At 41.7% G+C, this 19,828-nt stretch overlaps 1 protein-coding gene across 2 annotated transcripts in view; it reads left to right on the forward strand.

Moving 5' to 3' along the window:
• Positions 1-19,828, forward strand: part of RPP40 (ribonuclease P/MRP subunit p40) — a 431,856-nt gene that overhangs the window by 138,121 nt on the left and 273,907 nt on the right. For both annotated transcript variants that reach the window (XM_044066823.1, XM_044066824.1), the window contains one exon: positions 11,902-11,970. In XM_044066823.1, the coding sequence (XP_043922758.1) occupies positions 11,902-11,970 (69 nt within the window). The remainder of the gene's footprint in view (positions 1-11,901; positions 11,971-19,828) is intronic.

A 19,828-nucleotide genomic window follows, 5' to 3' on the forward strand; every position in this document is an offset into this window, starting at 1 on the left:
TAAAGAGTTGCAGGATTTAGTTCATGTGTCTGAACAGGTGGGTAAACATTCCTTGCAGTGTGGTTTTGATGCTGTGCAGGCCTCCTCGAGGGTGGCTGCCACTGGTTCTGTTCTTCGTAGGCACGCCTGGTTGAGAGATCAGAACTTAGCTGAGCATGTTAAGACAAGGATTTTGGATGCTCCTTTACAGTCTGATGTGTTGTTTGGTTCGCCTGTTGAAGCAGTTTTAAAGAAAATGGAGGACAAGGCTAAGTCTATGCAAACTGTTAAAGATTTTTTGCAGGTGCAGCCTCCAAGTTTAGTAGAACTTGGCCTACTAAGGGGTGGACTTATCCTGCTTATGATTCCCAGTCTAGGGGTAGGTCTAGACGTGGTAGGGGCAGAGCTCAAGGTTCTTTTAGGCCTAGGACAGGGAGTTCACCTGCTCAGCCTTCTGGTGAGGGCAGGGGTCAGTCCTTTCGTAAGCAGACCCAATGACCTGCCTTTTCAGCTGCCAGTACATTCTCGCCTGGCAGCACCTCTGGGAGGAAGGCTGTCTCTTTTCAAAGAAAATTGGGATTTAATTACCCAGGACAGATGGGTTCTGGATATCATTCACCACGGTTACAGGTTTTATTTCCATACCTTGCCTCCTTTCAAAGGCATGCCAGACATTCCTCCTCTACAAAGAACAGAGGCTCACACGCAAATTTCTCTGTTGCTCCAAATAGGAGCCATTCAGTCAGTTCCTGTGCCAGAAAGGGGCCTAGGATTTTATTCTCGCCTGTTCCTAGTACCAAAGAAGGGGAACACGTGGAGACCAATTCTGGATTTATCTATCCTCAACACTTATCTGGACATTCCCAAGTTCAAAATGTTAACGTTACAACAGCTTTTACCTCTGCTGGGCAAAGATCACTGGATGGTAACTTTAGATCTCAAGGAAGCTTGCCTTCATGTGCCTATAAGGCTAAGTTGCAGGAAGTATCTGCGTTTTCGAGCTGGAAATTCTCATTATCAGTTCTCTGCATTGCCCTTTGGCTTATCCACTGCCCAGAGTATTCACAAAGGTTCTGGCTCCAGTGATAGCTTACTTCAGGCTAAAAGGAATTCAAATCTATCCTTACTTGGACGACTGCCTGATTCTGGCTCAAGAAAAGGAAGACCTTCTACAGCATTTGGAATATGTTATAGCAGTGCTAAGATGCCTAGGGTATTCTGTGAACGAAATAAAGTCCAGTCTAGTACCCTCTCAAGACATGTGCTTTCTGGGTGTGAGACTGAATACAGCAGCCCAGATGGCCTTTTTAACCCCGGACAAACAAAAGAATCTATCCAGTTACTTCCATCAACTATCTCTTCAGTCCGGGCTGACTGCAAGGACAGTCCTTCAAGCCTTAGGGTTCATGGCATCTTGTATTCTGGTGCTTCCCAATGCCAAACTGCATATGAGGAAGCTGCAATGGTATCTAAAAAATCTATGGACACAGCACTGCCAGGATTTGGACACTGTCATTCAAATAATACCTTGCATTCAAAAGGAATTTTTGTGGTGGGCTCAGGAATGTCACCTAAACAAGGGACTCTCTGTGACCCGGCCAGAGGCGAGTCAGATTCTAACGACAGATGCCTCAGACATTGCTTGGGGAGCTCATCTAGATGGAAAATGGATACAAGACATGTGGCCTGCCAGACTACAGCATCTACATATCAACATGAAAGAGATGTTAGCAGTCCAGTTTGCATTAATGGCTTTCAAGGAGTTACTTCTTCCAGGGCAGCTGTTGATTCTAACAGACAACACAACTGTCATGTGGTACATCAACAACCAAGGGGGAACACATTCTTACCCATTGTGCAGGCAAGCAATGATTTTATGGGAGACTGCGCTCAGCTTGCAACTAACTCTTCAGGCAAGGTTTCTGCCGGGAGCACAGAACTCCTTAGCAGATGTGTTAAGCAGGCAAATCATGGATCCCCACGAGTGGAAACTGGATCTTCATGTATTTCAGAAATTGACAGTGTCATGGGGAACTCCAGACATAGATCTGTTCGCTTCTCCACTAAACCACCAGCTGCCAAAGTTTTGCAAGAAGGGATTTCATCACACAGCTTGGAAAGTGGATGCTCTTTCTTTCAGTTGGACAAATCTTCATGTGTATGCTTTTCCACCTCTGCCTCTTCTTCCAAAGGTGCTTCTAAAGGTCAGACAAGACAAGCCAAGGATGATTTTAATAGCTCCAGATTGGCCTCGGCAGCACTGGTACCCATTACTGAGGAGTCTGGTAAGGAAGCCTCCATGGCCTTTACCCTTGATTCCACACCTGTTGTCTCAGAGGGACGGTCACCTGCTCAATGTCAAGCTTCACTCTCTTCATCTAACAGCCTGGCATATTCTGTTTTGAAAGACAGCAGGTCTCAACTTCCTCAACAAGTTTTAAATGTGATTATGGAAGCCAGAAGACCTAGTACAAGGAAAGTGTACGCAGAAAAATAGAAGAGATTTTTATTTTGGACTGCAGCAAAGAATTTGGAGATTTCTGAGCCTAATTTGAGTGTGGCTCTTCAATATCTTACTGAGTTACTGGACAATGGTTTGTCTTTCTCTTCCATTAAGATTCATGCTGCAGCAATTTCTGCTCACTATGATTGTGACCCACCATTGTTTTCACATCCTTTGTTCAAGCAATTTCTTAGAGGGGCAAAGAATATAAGACCCCCACGTAGAGCTCCTACTCCTGCTTGGGATCTCAATTTTGTGTTGGAGAAACTTACTCTACAACCTTTTGAGCCTGCGGCTACTGCTGAACTGAAATACTTGTCATGGAAGACTGCTTTTTTGTTGGCCATTACTTCTGCAAGAAGGGTTTCTGAGTTGCAGGCCCTTATGGCGGTTGAGCCTTTTTTGATTTTTCATAAGGATAGGGTATCATTACGTACTAATCCTTCCTTTATGCCTAAGGTGGTTTCTAGTGTGGCTTTAAACCAAACTATTCATTTGCCTACTTTTTATGCAGATCCTCAAAATAAAGGGGAAAAGATTTTGCATACTTTAGATGTACACAGGCAATTGCGTTATTATTTAAGCAGGACTAAGGATTTTAGGCAGTCTCAGCAGTTGTTTGTTTCTTTTGCTTTGAGTTCGCAGGGCAAGCCTGTGTCAAAACAAACTATTTCTAGGTGGATTGGGTTTTGCATTGCATTTTGTTATTCCCATCATGGCAAGGAGATTACAGCTGGGATTAGGCCTCATTCCACTAGGGCTACTGCCACTTCAACAGCATTTCTAAGGGGGGTGGCAACTAAGGATATTTTGGAAGCAGCTACTTGGAGTTCAGTGCATACTTTCTCTAAGCATTACCACCTTCCTCTCTACTCTAAGTCTAGGGCTGGTTTTGCCACAGCTATTTTGCAAGGCATGCTATCAGCTCCTGCTTCCTTATGATTTGCCAGCCTCCCTTACCTCTGCTTTGGGATTCTACCCAATAGTTAGGACTGCAGCAATGTGGAATGAAGAACATAGTACAGTTTTGTACCTACCATAAATGTAGATGTTCGAGGATCCACATTGCTGCAGTCCAATTTACCCTCCCTCCTTCCCCTCTGTGTTTAGGGGTGGTTGTGTAGGTGAGATTATATTCTGATACCTTTGTATATATTGTATATATTTTTGGTGAAGGTATGTTTGGTGTGTTTTGGTTTTGGCCTTGTCTTTTTAGGGTCTTCTGACATCTGGGGCAAGAAAAGACTGAGGATATGGCGTCGGTCATGCGCATTAGTACCCTGATGTACTGACGTCAGTCTAATGCGCCGTGACCGACGTCAGCCATATACTTTGGTATTCGGGCCGACTGGACAGCGGACTACCCAATAGTTAGGACTGCAGCAATGTGGATCCTCGAACATCTACATTTATGGTAGGTACAAAACTATACTTTCTGGAATGTGGTTTAGTTGAAGTGGTTCCTTTGCTGGTGTGGCTTAGTGCTATTACACACAAAACAAGGTAAAAGTGCTCTGTCAATGTCTTGTGACATAGAAGGCCAAAATGCTAGCACTTTCAGACCTTTCATAATGATACATTTATCAGACAAATTCTCATCTCTGTATGGGAAATAAGGTTGCACTTCTTGAGGTAAACTAGAACAGCCATCCTTGACTGATGAAGTGGTTGACCCTCTGTAAAACTGGATCTGTGGCTGTGTGATCTCTCAGCTCATCAAGACACGTTGAGGAAAAATTTCTCATTTCCATAACTTCAAAATCAAGGTTCTCAGTCTCATGTTGTTCTATGGTATTTCTGGGTGATCTGGATAATGTATCGGCAAGATAAAGACGTTTTCCTTTTTTGTAGACAAGATTGAAATTATACTTTTGCATTCTCGGCATCATGGGTTGCATTCAGGCTGGAGCTGAATGCATAGGTTTTCTCAGGATAGTGACTAGAGGTTGATGGTCTGTTTCACTCTAGATAGGTCTACCATAAACATGATCATAGAACTTCAAACATGCAAAAACAATTGCCAAAAGCTCTTTCTCGATCGATCTGCATCTCAGTTTTAGGCAAGATTCTCAATGCATAGGCAACAGGTTGATCCTCTTTTAGAATGACTGCACCTAGACCAAATTTTGAAGCATCACATGAAGGAGTAACTGGCTTGTGAGCACCATCATTTCTGAGAGTCTAACAGTTCTTTGTTTCAGGACATCAAATGCTCTTTGTGTTGCTCTAACCATGACCAAGATACATCTTTATGTGTCTGCTCTCTGAGTGGTGCTGAAAGTTGGCTTAAGTCTGATATTATCTAAGCTTTACTTATGAGTTACCACCATGGAAGATGCCCATTCAGTTGGAGTTTCAACTGGACACACCTTGTCGCACCATTTGATCTAACTCTGCTTTGACTAACTGGACTGACCTCTGGGTCTAACTTCATAGAGTACACAACTGGAAGCTTCCCTAATTTGTCTTCAAAAAGATCAGTATAGGTAGAAAAAATGTACTGGGAGAAATTATAGTAGTGGTCTTTCAAGCTAACTTGGTGAACTTTCTTATTAAATGAAAGCAGTCCCATTTTCAAGCGGTCTCTGAGCCCTAATAATGTCTGGATGTGCCTCTTGACCACATAAAATAACAAGTTGTAGCATCTCCCAGCAGAGTAACATGAAAGCACTACTGAGCCTTTGGTTTTAATTTTTTCACCTCCACACCTCCATAAGCAGTCAGCTTCGCATACTTTGCCAAATCAATCTTTTCACCATGATACACACTAGGAAATATGTCTGCTGATGTAACATTGCACTTGGAATCGGTATTAACTTTGAGTTCTATGGTTTTGCCATTTATCTGAACAGTACAAAATGCTTCATTCTTTGCCCTTAAATCCTAGTACATTGGCTGTTTCGTAAAGCACTGACATGCCATCCACATAAAGAGTAGGGTTGCAGCTGTCTAATTGATTTATTTATTTTTATTTATTTTAACATTATTTTACCAGGATAAATCCAACTGGACACAAAGTGTCTGTTTTCAGTCAAGTCCTGGGGAGAAAAGCTCCAAGGAAGTTAACAGAGTACATACATGGTTTAGATAACAATAAAAACATTGGTATACAAGGTAAGAGAAACAAAGAAGTACAAGAACAATTTTTATAAAACCATATGATACTCAAACAATAAGATACTCAGGAGTAGAACCCCTATTTGCAATATTTACAAAAAAAAAAGTACATATCAGGTGAGTATATAGTATATGCAATGGAGGCATACAGCGGGTCACTTATATGGAGTAGTGAGTCTTCAAGGGGGGTCTTTGCAGTTGCAGAGAGGGTTAGCATAGAGGTGTGAATTAAGAAGGCCTTTGAAGGTGCTTGTGTGACTTTCTAGCCTGAGTTCAGGTGGGAGGGTGTTCCATACTTTAGCAACATCATATAAGAATAGGGCCTCCCCAGCTCTGTTATTGCATGGGTTGATTTCAGTCAGGTTTTTGTTACATGAACGTAGTTCCCTTTTGGGGTTGTGAAAGTTTAGTATGTCAGCTAGGGCAGGACTCTTCCCCACATGAAAAAGAATTTGATGGGCTATGATCAGTTGGTGGTAGTGTAGGAGGTTTGTAAATTCTAACCAGTGCAGTTTAATTAGGGATTGGCAGTGGTGGGAACGTGATCTATTATTGGCAGCGAACCTAGCTATTTTATTGTAGCATGTGGAGAGTTTGTTCAGGTTAGTTTTGTTAATGTTGGTGAGGACTGGAGAGGCGTTATGGTAGTGTTGATAAGAGATGAGTTCTGGCTATTGTTCTAGTTTCGGGGGTTAGGAATAGTATGCAACGATATAGGCAATCAAGTTTTTTATGGACTTTAGAGATAGTTTGGGATATGTGCTTGTTGAATTTAAGTTGTTGATCAATAGTGATGCCTAAGAGTTTGGTCTCAGTTACTGGGGTGATGAGAATGCCATTGGTTGACATGATGGTAAAGGTGGCGGAGGAGTGATTGATTGGGTGGAATAGTATTAGCTGTGTTTTTTGGGGGTTTAGTATTAGTTAGTAGTTGTTTAGCCAGTTCTCTACCTCAGTGAAGGATTCCTGGGCTTTACTTTGTAGTAATTGGATGTTTGGTGCTGAGCATATTAAAGTAGTGTCATCCACATACTGGACAATGTTGGCTTTAGTGGTAGCTAGGTGGAGATTATTTGTAAATATGTTGAAGAGAAGGGGACCAAGGACTAAACCTTGTGGGACACCGCATGTGACAGGGAGTGGGGGGATAGGGAGTTGTCCCATTTGACAGACTGTGACTGGTTGTTTAGGTAACTGTAAAACTATTTTAGGGTAGAGTCATTGAGGTTGAGTTCTGCTAGGCAGGTGAGGAGTTTTCTATGGGAAACTGTATCAAATGCCTTGGATAGGTCTAAGAAGGTGGTAGAGCCAAGCTTCTCTTGGTTCCTATGTGAGTTTATGGTATTGAAAAAGTTAATTAGAGCAGTGTTGGTGCTTTGGGAAGGTCTGAATCCATATTGGGTTTTAGTTAGAAGGTTGTTAGTTAACAGATGGGTAAGGATTTTGTGGTGGATACATTTTTTCTAGAATTTTTGAGAGGGGTGATAGGATAGCAATGAGACAGTAGTTGGAGAGGTCAGTAGGTAGACCTCCCTTGTGGAGAAGGATGGTATATGAGGTTTTCCATAATGAAGGAATGGAATGCAAGGAGATAGATCTGTTAAATGAGTAGGGAGACGGCGTAGGCGATGGCCTTGGATGCAATTTGGAGATATTGAGCTGGGAGACTGTTGGCAGCTAGGGTGGTAGGTTTGAGTTTAGCTAAGAAATTTTGAATGGTTGTAGTTGGAACTGGGTTAAACGTGAAGGGGTGGAGCTAGTCTGGTAGTTTAAGGGTTGATGTTGGGTCATGGGTGATATTGCACTTACCAGGTTCAGTATAAAACTAGAGGCTATGTGTGGATCAGTACCTGTGATATCTGAGGGTGGTGTGGTAGCTTTACCAGGCTGGAGGATGTTGTTCACTGCAGCCCAGAATTTGTGTGGGTTGTTGTTATGTTTACTTTGTAGGGAAATATAGTAGTGTTTCTTGTCCAAACTAACCTGCTTTTTTGCTTTATTTCTGAGCTCAGCAAAGGTTTGCCTAGTTATGGGAGTTTTGTATTTTTGCCAAGTTATCCAAGCTTTGTCTCTAGTCTTGAGTAAGATTTTTGTGGCTTTGTTTAACCAGGGGGCAGGGTTACTTCGCAATCTTATAGTTTTTAGTGGGGCTAGTTGGTTAAAAATCTCTAGGAATTTGGCATTGATGTATTCTACTGCATTGTCCAGGGGAAGGGTTTTTATGGGAGCCCAGTCGCAGGATTTTAGGGCTTCTGAGAATTGTTCTGGGGAGAAGCTTTTTTGGGAACAGATTTGTGAGAGAGCGGGGGTGTTAGTAGATTTTATTTTGTGCCGAAGGGTTATGGTCACTGAGGGAGTCCGGTAGTATTCCAGATAGACTGGATCCTGACTAACCAGCCCAATACTGCCCACCTAAGGTGGATTCTTGTTTGGTGGTTTTGTCAATTCTTCAACTCATTTCTTAAAATGTTCCCTGTTAATATAAAAGAATGTGGGCCTTTTGATTTGCAAAACCTTTTAAAATGATTCCATTTATTGCATTTGTGGCATTGTTGACCAAAAGCTATACAATTTTCCCTTTTAGATTCATGACTTCCACCACAATTACGAATGTTGGCAGTGAAACTAGGTTGGGGCCCATACTTTTGAGTTTTCTGACATGCACTTTTGCTTCACTGAGACTGTGCGAACTCTGGACTTTGATAGAAAGCTCTGGGGTTTACCAGTAAGTTCTGCAGGGGTTACAGTTGCTGCCATGTGCTTGGGCCTGTTTCTTTTAACTACGTGCTGCAAACTATCAACATGAGTTTTGTCACTGTGCCTTCTAGAACTCTTATTTGTAAGCATATTTGTGTGCTTTTCTGTGAGCTTGTTTATCTGAAAAATCTCAATGGCCTTACTCAAATTTAAATCACGGTCACGAAGCAAAATCTTTCTCGCATCATCTTTAGTACCACACACAAGCCTGTCCTTTATCAACTCCTCCCTTAAATCACCAAATCTGCTTATTTCTCAGGTTGGTTATGTATGCTGCAAAAGTTTCACCAGGCTTTTGATCCCTTGTGCAAAATAAGTGCCTTTCCATTGTAGCATTTGTCTGGGGTTGCACATTTCTCTAAATTTACATTTTAAGCACTCTGGGTCCTCCTTTGACTCAGCCTGTACAATATGATGGTCCCCCCCCCCCTCTCCTGTATAGATAGCAGGTGCATACAGTGAACATTCCCTTTCTATGGTTTCTGACTCAGCTAAATTAAGTAGAATAAATTCCTTTGTACGGTCATTTTTATTAGAAAATGCAGCCTGTATGAAAATGTCATACTCTTGCTCAAACACTCTCCAGGTCTCAGCAATATTACTGTCAAACACAAGTGCACTGGGTTTTCGAAATCAGTCTGTCATGCCCACAAAGTATGCACGAACACACTGAAAAGATGGCCGTTGTAATTATGTGTGAACAAACTGTTCTGTGAGCTTGTAATAACATTCAAATGCACAATAAACTCTTCAAAATACTGTACTTTGCAAAATATGCTCTGTAATGGCTGTATTCTGTGAAATAACTTTACTGTAACTGCACAGACATGTAAACACTTTATACACTTCTGATAACTCTGATATTTTTGCTTAATACGAAAATGCATACTTTGTGAAAATGCTGCCGTTTCCCCTTATTTTATTCATTTTATGCAATTTGAACTTTATTTCAAACATTTTCTGTAGTAATTTGAATATTTTTATCAACATAGTACATACCAGTTTATGCAAGTATCATTTAGAACATTCTGTATGCCTCATTTCATATTTTACGAAAAAGAAATCGTGCTGAGCAAGTTTTAATATCTGAAATTTGTTTCTGACCTGTTTTGCTAAGTATGCACATTATAGGGGTGATTCACTCCTATATATTCCACCAATTCCAAGCAAGTGCCTTCAGTCATTTTAGCCATGCCATCTCTAACACTTTGTCCTTTAGACTTGCCTCTTTTGACACCATGTCGCTCGTCTTTCTCTAACATAGATGATAAGCAGGCAGGGTATTTCATTTAGATGCTTTATTACATAGAAACACATCAGGTCGGATTGCAGCATCATAAAATACAAACAAACTGGCAGACCTTACATACATACATACATACATGCTTACATCTTAACAGCTTACTACAAAATGGCAGTCTAGCTAGCACATGGTCAATATTTATACACTTGTGCAAGCCCTTGGATAGCTTCTTAAAGGTACATACACACATTTATCTACACAACGGGGTTATGCAATGCTGCCATTTCTCAAAGGTGAGGCTGTGGCACAAGGGATGTCCCTGGGGCAGGTATTTGGTCACCCAGACATGCATGGATTAGCATTCATTTTGCTGGAGCTGTGGATCATGCACTCACATGGCAAAGGCTTACTGACATTCGCAGTGACAGTGGTCACACATCCATACTCCTGAACCTAGAATGGCTTTGTAAGTATTCCTCCAAATTGGACATAAGGCGGGTTCTTCCTGATAGTTCTTGCTAGCAAAGGAATCAATTAATTGTGCATTTTTCCTATAAGATCATTATTTGGGCCCATTCAGTGAGGGACTTCAGGATGCTGTTGAGAGCAAAATCCACAGCCCACATGGCTGTCTGCTTGACAGTCCATCTAGATGGCTCTCGCTAACAGTGCTTGGAATATTCAGTACAGGGGGGTTGTGAAGGGCTTGATGTTTTTGTAGGAACAGGACAAAAAGGCATATAAAATAAAGACCGTACCATGCTAAATAAACATAGTGAGAACTAACCCTTTAATCATGTTGGACAACTCCTCCAGTGGTCTTTTGAAAATTTATTAAAGAGCTAACAAAGTTCAGTACACATCCATCCATCCTCAATCTCTTAAAATGGGTTTGGGGTGTCACTTCAACAGTGCACACACAGTAAAAATGTAAAAGTGCACATACAGTAAAAATGTAAAACTTTAATTGACATTGCGTATTAATTGTTTAATTTGTTTTGATTTATATGCTTGCTATTTTACTTTTACGTTGATTTAATATGCTTGCTATTTTACTTTTACGTTATCGGTATTATTACAATCAAATTTTAGGTGTCATTTCAGTTTTACTTTGAAGTACTGTACTACAGTTAGTCTATACTCATTTTAACTTTCTTGTGTTGTAAGTTTACTTTTTAGTAATAAGTTGTTTTTTTTTTCTAAATCTCTAGTGGAATGCTAACTTTCTAAATGTAGAACTTTGAAGTGATTACCCATGGTTTGCTTATCTGAATCTGTAACTGTTTTTAAAGTAGTTTCTACACTATTTTTCTTATATTTATCAGTCATTTAGAAGTAAGTCTAGTGATTTGTCTTAACATTTGTTTTTACGTTTAACATGTTGAGTCAGTAATTAAAAAAATTAAAAATCCTAGTTGTTTGCATTGTCTGTTATGTACTTTATCCTTACTTCTGCATACATAAAACACATCCTTACTTCTACATACATGAAACCCATCCCTCTGCAGCTGCATATAACATGTCCCTACAGCGTACTCTACTAATGCATTACAGTATCTCCTTGTTGACTTAAAGCTACATTTGAATTCCACATATTCAGTGAACTGTGTAAAACCTTTGAGGATGCATCCAGGCATTCCCAGACCTGTATACTATGCTGTTTGACAGAAAGGGTGGTGAAATCATTTAGCTACTCGTGACAGAAAGGGTGGTGAAATCCTGTAACTGCTTGTGACAGAAAATGAAGTATAGAGCAGTAGAGGACCTTGAGAGTGCCTGTAACATGTAGAATGGAGTTGATTTGCACTAAGGCAGTTTTATAGGGGCTTTATTTGCAGCAGGGCAGCTTTTATAAGGGCTTTCGTTAACACTCAGGTGATCTTGAAATAAGGTCAGGAGTCTTTATCCTTGTAATTAATTATCCTGTATATTGGACTCCTCGCACAGCCAGATGTCAGCATGAATAATGTGCTTACATAAAAATGTGATTGTCAGACAGGTAGAAGCCTAGTCTGCACATTCTTAAACTCGGATGATATCGGAACTGTGACTGTTTCACATAGAATGTCACAAATGGCTGGAATTATTAGGTGTGTTGTTCCCATCAATGACACATGTCTGTATTTTGCATCCTAAGGTGAGGCACTGGTGATGAAATGAATTGCAGTTTTACTATATTGCCTTGTTTCATATTGTTGGCACACATTTTGTGTAATGCACAGGAAACAAAAAAGTCTAGTTTGTGATGTATGCTAAATGTGTAAATGATCTTGTTACCTTGCGCCTTGTTTCATTCCTGCAGGTTCATTTTATGCTCTGTCCTACAGCACAAGAATTGATCAAGATAATGCTGCTGCTCTGCTACCAACAGGTAATTAGTGTTTTAATGTGATTTAGTAAAAAAAAAAAGCAGAATGATGCATTTATGTAGGATAAAGTGCTGTTTTGTCATTTGCCAGAAATTATGATGCTTTTTGCCTTCCTTACTTTGGATACTTCTACTATGTATATTCTCTGTGTTTGGACTCTCCTTTCAGCTTTATTGTGACTACTACCTGGTTATGACCGTCATTAAAAGAGAATTCATAAAGGTTACCATGAAGTATACATCAAAAGCTAACCTTTTTGAATTCAGCTACGGCCCTAACACAGTGCTGTAGCTTGAAGGTGTGTAGCACTACACTGAGCCATCTCTGAGGCAGTGCAGGAGAGATGTGCTCACTCCATCAGAAGCACCTCCAGGAAGACATCCACTGTCCGAGCAATTCAAAGAAAAGCTCAGCTGTGAAGATTAGGATGGCTGCTCCTACCATATTGCAGTAGTGAACACTGCCAAAAGGCTATGTTCGTCTATCACAAAATAGTTAAGTACTGGGGACATTAGTGGTAAGTTCAGGGGGTGAGTTAGTGAGATATGCAGAAGGCCATGTGCTTGTGCATGGGTGTGTGTACGTGCATGCGTGCATGTATGTCTGGCCGGGAGATAGGGTAAGGTCGCAGTGAGGGGGTGAGATAAGTGTCTGTGTGAATGGACGTATGTGTGAGTATGACACCAAACTAGTCATAGGTGACTCGATAATGAGGCACACTGATGTCCCACTCACTAGGTTGAATAAGGAGAAAGTAACTCAGCTGCCTGACAGATGCCAGGATCTGCCACGTAATGCATGCACTCAGGTCCCTCAACAACAGGTACAAATATGACTCTGACATTGTACATGTGCGACTGAATGACCTGAGACTTACCTCCCTGGACTACATGGAAGGAGACATGGAGGAGCTCTCAGATTATGTAGCCCAGGCAGGTATGACCCTAGCCCCGAGCAGCATCCTACCATCACCCAGAATGATACCACAGTACAAGCAGAAAATGATTGATTTCAACAATTGACTAAGTTTCTGGTGTGATTCTGAGGATTGATTGTGATTGACGGACCTTGATGCTTTGCCAGAGATGGCCTGCATCTGTCACCCCTGGGCTTCCGGATACTGACCAAGGCTCTTGCCACCCCTTCAGTGCCTTTTTTAGGCGGTGTTCCAAAGACCAAATTACCACCGTAACAGCTACAAACAAATGCAATCTGAGGGTCATGCTGCTCATCGCTAGAAGTCTAAATCTCAAAATGCACTTGCTCGAAGTACTTCTTAAAATGGAGAACATCGACATTGGCGCTGTAACAGAGACCTGATTCAAGGCAGCAGAAAGCACCCCTGCAGTACCAGGCTATAACTCATTCCACATTGTTTGGCCCCAGAACTTGGACCGAAGCACCAAAGGTGGTGGTTTCCATATTCATAAAGGATGCATACACCTCTAGACTGGTAGCCCAACATAATGCATTTGAGATACTTCAGGTGCAGCTAACATTGGGTGAGACATCGATTCAGGTCATAGCCTGCTGTAGGTCCCCAACCATGTCCCAAGACCCACACTCCATGTTCCTAAGCACCCTGGAAAATATTAGGGTCCAACCTAACTGGACGACTTCAACTACCTTTCCATTAACTGGGAAAACTACTCGTGCACCGATGCACTTGCCCAACATTGCCTTGAATTCATTAATTCCAGTGACCTGGACAAGCTCATTCTTACCCCACTAGAGGTAGCAACATCCTTGACCTGGTCATTACTAACATGAGCAACCATTACTCTACACTATTAGTCAACTCCTCCCTGGTTAGATCTGACCACAAACTAATCACCTTGGAAATCCACATCCCTTCCACCCCACCCCACCCCACAAAAGTAACTATCATGAAAAACTTCTCCAAAGCTAACTTTGGGCTCCTAAAAACAGAGATGGTTAGCTTCACGGCACCCATGCAAATGGAAAATAATAGCATGACCGCTGAATCATACACCAGTGCACTGTACGAACATGTACACAAATGCATGTATCTTACCATACCCCAATAGAACCAAGATGTTCTCCTCCAAAAAAGGAAGCCAATCTGGTGGTCCCCTGCCATAAACAAATTCTACAACAGGAGGAGGAAACTGATGCGGAATAAGGTAAAGTCACAAGACTGGAAAAACTCCTATATCAGCCTCAACAAAAAGTTGAGATCCCTCATCAAATCCTTTAAAACATAAAACAGAATTGCAGCAGATAGTTAAGACAACCACAAGGCCTTCTATAGTTATGTAAAGAATGTCCTCGGCAATACCCAGATTTGTTCTGAGCTACTGCACAGTGGTACCTCCTGTACCAAGCCAACAGATATTGCCAATATACTGGCCGACAGATTCAGTGCCAACTTTACTCCTCCCCCCAAGGGACCAATCACAATACCAGTAGATTGCTAGACACCCAGTATTACTACTGCACAGGTTAAAACAGCACTGTCCAAGGCCAAGAATACAGCTTCTATGGGACCTGACAGTATCCCTGGCTGTGTACTACATGAACTACAGAGTGAACTGGCACCTCACCTGTGTGCCCTGTTCAATTACAGCCTCACCTCAGGCTTTGTCTTTTCCAAATGGCGCACTGCTACAGTCATCCCTCTTCGTAAAGGATGAGCGACTACAGACCCTGGGAACTATCGCCCCATTAGCCTGACGAGTCTGATATGCAAAGCTCTTAGCTATGGAACGCATCATCATGGACCTAATAAACAAGGATATAGGGAATCTCCAAACTTTGGATCCTACACAGTTTGGTTTTGTGAAGGGTAGATCATGCCTGCTCAACTTGGTCGACTTCTTTGAGTCAGTCACCAGAGCTGTGGATGAAGGCAGGGTGGTTCATGCATCCTACCTTGATCTGACCAAGGCCTTTGATACCGTTCCCCACTCACTAAACTAGGCATCAACCCCTGTATCACTAGGTGGGTTGCAAACTGGCTCACAGATGTAACCCACAGTGTGAAAGTAGCTGACTCCAAGTCAGACTGCAGACCAGTCACGAGTGGAGTCCTACAGCATTCGGTTCTGGGTCCTCTCCTGTTTGGTATCTACTTCTCTGAAGTCCAGGCCAGCACGATGGGATTCTGGCTGACAAAGGTCGCAGACAATTGCAAGTTGGGAGCTATTTTTAACTCCCCAAGTGATGTTGACATCCTACAGAAAGGCCTTACTGAGACCAACGACTGGTGTCAGAACCATGGCCTTAAGCTCAATGCCAAAAAAGTTTCATCATCCCCCTTGGGAAAAACCCACTTCCCTTGAATTACCACATCGATGGTAGTCCACTGAAGACAGAAGGTGTTATAAGAGATTTGCGAACACAGGTTGACAGCAACCTCTCTTTTGACCACCACATTGCCACTGTGGTCAGAAAGTCCTATGTGGCACATCTCATTACTAAGGGTTTTGCATCCAGGAAGAAAGAGGTCATTGTCTCTGTACTCTTCCCTCATTAGGCCAATCATCGAGTACTATGCCCCATTTGGCGTGGACCTCACAACACACCTGCAGCAACTGGAGAGGCCACAAACGTACCTCACTAAAAGCATCCTAGGCCTTAAACACTTGTATATAGACTGACTCAAAAAACGCCAACTATTCTCTGTCTCATATCGCCTACTAAGAGGCGATCTTTTTTTTGACTTACAAAGCCATGCCTGGCCCAGCTCTGTTAGAAATGCTACATCTAAAGAAATCCCAATCCCTCTGCACCACACACTCCAGAGACCTCAACCTCATTACCACAATCTACAAAACATGCTGAAGGGTCAGGTTCATAACCCAGAGACTGCCCATGCTCTGGAATAGACTACCCATACATGTCAAGCAGAGCACCTCACTGGCCCTCTTCAAGAGAAATCTTGATGAGTGGATGGGAAATAGAAAATTCACCCCGGGGATCACTCCAGTGGCTCTAGTTGACAGAGGCACTGGGAACTAAGGTCGGGTGGCACGATCCCAGGGTAATATTATGTGCTAGGCTTGTAAAGGCACCGGCCATTAGCCTAGTACACACCTATGACTGGATGACCAGCTGTGTGTGTATGTGATTGCCATATCTGTACAAATGAGCATAGTCGACAACATTGGGAGAGGGACCACTAACTACAATGGATTACTTCATGGGGGGGGGGGGGGGGGCTCTAGCTACAAGGGATTACTTCATAAGACTTGTGCCCTAATAGTACTTAAACCAGTGTAGTGATCAGAGGTGGGAGGGAACAGTAGACATCAGAGATGCTATTCTTTTGCAGTAACTGCACTTAAACCAATATGGGGATTGGCAAGGGTGAACTCTAGACACTACAGATATTACTGTAGTGCCATAATGTCACTGAAACCAATTTGTTGATCGGGGGTTGGTGGAACCACTAGACACCACAGATGGTAATTTTGTGCCCTAACAGCATCTCTCACAGTATAGGGATCAGAGGGGGGGGGGGGACCACTATACACCAGGGATATGACTTGCAGTGTGGGACTGTAACCTTCCATGATGGCGTAAGGCCAGGAAAGGAGTAATGGGGGACCTGCAAGCAACTTGGACCAGTATAGGAACTGTGGTGTGTGTGTGTCTGTCTGTCTGTCTGTCTCTGTGTATGTATGTATGTACTTGTGTGTGTGGATGAGTGATGAAGAGTACAAAGATGCCTTCGTCTAAATGTTGCAGCCACCACAGTTGACCACCACAGGAAGTACTGATCTGCATTTCACTGTAGTTAACTGTGATTCATAGAGATGCAAATTGGAGAGTAAGGAGATCTTTCCTCAAAGAAGCTAACATGTCTATAAATCACAAAATACCACATTGCATTTTTTAGGCTGTGTTTACTGTAGCCCTCAATGTGATGCTGTAGAAATTTAATGAATCCATAGGATAGCTAACCAGTCAGGAAAGTTTAGTAATTTACCTAGTAGATAGAAGCCATTCCTGTTTTACATGTGGTAAAGGTCTGACAAACGTTTCAAAATTTTTGTGGTAATATATTTGTTGTAATTGAAAGTGATTTATTTTCCTGATCTGCACTTTGGATCATATACGTTACCCTCTTAGTTTAGGTAGTCCATCAGACTGTGTTGAGGACTTTCAGATTCAAGGCTTCCCACAGTGAAAACAGTCTACAAGGATTCATCTGTGGAAAACCCTGAATGTTGATTCCCATAATCTGTAACTGACCAGATAAAGATTTGGTGTTCAATAAGCACATTGTGTTACTGGCACGCGTGTTATCTCTGGCAGTCTACAAAAGCTCAGAGCTCTTCCCCCTACCGTGCTGTGGAGCATCTGGCAGTCTACAAAAGCTCCGAGCTCTTCCCCCTACCGTGCTGTGGAGCATGATGGACCAATCACCTGAGAGTACGAAGACTGCCTTTCAGACGACAGATAAGACCCTTCCAGTTTTCTAGTGCAACAGTAATGGAAGTATTTTTGAGAAGATTGCTCCTTTTTCTGCATATTTCATTTGCTGAGTTCAGATAGGAATCCCTTTTGGGTTTTTATTTCCAACTTCCTCTTTTTCTGTCAGTGAATAGTGTATTCTGATGCTTTGACTGTTTTCTGATAAGAAATGTTGTATATGCTTCTGTTTTTATTTTGAGTAGTACAGTATGGCCTGTTGATTAAAAGCTTAATTTGGACATTTTGATAGGAAAACTTTCTAATATTACATTTTTGTTTTGGGTGTATGATTATTTGAGGTGATTGTGAAGGATTACAGCATTTTAAGTTATTTTTTTTTTCATTTAAAATCCCAATTTTGGTGCTGCTTTGAATGATAAACATTTCTGACTTTTTTTCACTGAGATTCAAAGATGCCTACAGTAAGTTTACACCATTCTGAGTGAATAGGCAACACAGACATAACTCGCACCTTCTTCCTCCTAATTTTAGTTTTCCTACTGATATTCTTGCAGCTTTAAATATTGACGGGGATTCATAAAGATTACCACAATGTGTAGAGTACATGTACACTTGTTGAAATCTGTGTGATTAGAAAGCACAAAAAATTTCTGGTTTATGATTTATTATTTTATGTTGTATCGATTTCATTTTTACTGAAACACAGCCTTTAAAAAAATAATTAGGGTACTTTTATGCCTGAATTTTGTGCATGGAATTGTTATCAGTGCAGTCTTTAGATTAGTAACCCTGGCTCCAATTTTGCATGTTAAACGTTTCTGACAGGAATTTTTCATCAGTTTATGATTTATTTCTTGTCTAATATTCATTCATATATCCATTCATTTGGACTGAAACTAGCCTTTTTAACAAAATCATGGGAATTTGTGCATGTGTTTGTGTTTTGTGCTTTGAACTATGTTACTGAAAATACTGTCATTTTCTCAGTACAGTGTTCAGAATAGCATCCTTACAGAAATAGTCTTTGTTGCTATTTAGAGGTAAAGTAGCAAAATTTGTCCATATTATTAGTGGGCTGATTGTGCAGCCAGTATTTGGTATGGAGTCTGTATGGACTTTGATATGGTGCTGCTCCCATCTATCCCTTGTGCACCTAAAAAGCATAGCAGCAAGTCAAGAAATGTGCCTCAACCTAAGGCTTGTGACTCCACAGTAGCCTTAAGCAGGCTATCAGGCCACTTGTATTCATTTGCCTTCAGGTCCCCTGGTGTGGTGGTAGTACCACAACTGTGTGTGACACAAGGGTCAGACATATTCTTTTGGGCTGTAGCACTGCCCGGTTCAGGTATGGGAGAACTAGTCTGTTTGGGCGCAGTGGAAGTGAAGGGGTGCATAATCTGTTGCCAGTGTCGATACCTCTCCCTGAGGATTCTCCCACTTGCATACAAAAAAGACAGAAGACCTCCATATCACAGGACAACAGTCTCTGTCATGGTTTTTACCTGAGTTGTTGGCTACGGTTAAATCCATTGCTTAGGCAGCACAGAATGCAAACCCTGGTTATGAGTAATGCTGTTGCTTACACCCCATTCATCTAACCAGGGATCCTGATTTTGAAATTAATTCAGAATTTGATGTCTCAGAAATGTTCAGGTCTGATCAGTCAGCTTCCTGACAATGAACATGTGAACAACCCCAAACAGATTTTCTTTTTACCTCCAGATGCTAGCTAGATTTAAGGATGTATTCAGTTGTGAGCAAGTTTTGGCTGTTCCCGAGGTCAGCATGGTATGTGATCTTTTTGAGGATGAGAACCTGGACGTGGGGACCTTACCTACATTAATCCCTGCATTAGAGGATGTTTTTAAGAAAGCTTGCAATTGTCCTCTGTTGAACGAGTCTTTGCCTAAAAAAAGTGCTTAAGAAATTCAAGGTATGCTTGATGATGCATTGTTACCAAGCCTCCTTATCTGAGGATCCTTCTGCTTTGTCCCCAGTGATATCTTCTAATAAAAAAAAAACATGTATTCATCAAACACAGTCCCGTCAGATAAGTTAGGCAAGTAGCTAGAATGTTAGGGAAAAGAAGCTGGTGCAGTCCAACATAATAACCTTTAAAGTGTTTAACTACCGATGTTTATGTGGAAGTTTGTTTTCAGGTGTAACAACTTATCTTTGGCTACAAGGGATCCAGGTCTTCCCGTATTTAGATGACTGGTTTCAGTCTGCTGCCTCCAAGGATCCACTACTCAACAACAATCAGTCCTCCTATCCTTAGCAACTCATTTGGGAATGTCAATAAACTTCAACAAAAGCAAACTATTCCCCTCTCAGAGCATAGAATTCATAAGTGGCCAAATAGACATAGCACATCCGATAGCAAAACTTCCCTTGGCAAGAGTCAAATCTTTAAGCTCTGTAGCCCTACTAGTGTAACAACACACTCGACCTCAAGCAAGA

The sequence above is a fragment of the Protopterus annectens genome, chromosome 3.part1 (genome assembly GCF_019279795.1).
Source record: "Protopterus annectens isolate FY-2018-M chromosome 3.part1, PAN1.0, whole genome shotgun sequence".
Taxonomy (NCBI): Eukaryota; Metazoa; Chordata; order Ceratodontiformes; family Protopteridae; genus Protopterus; species Protopterus annectens.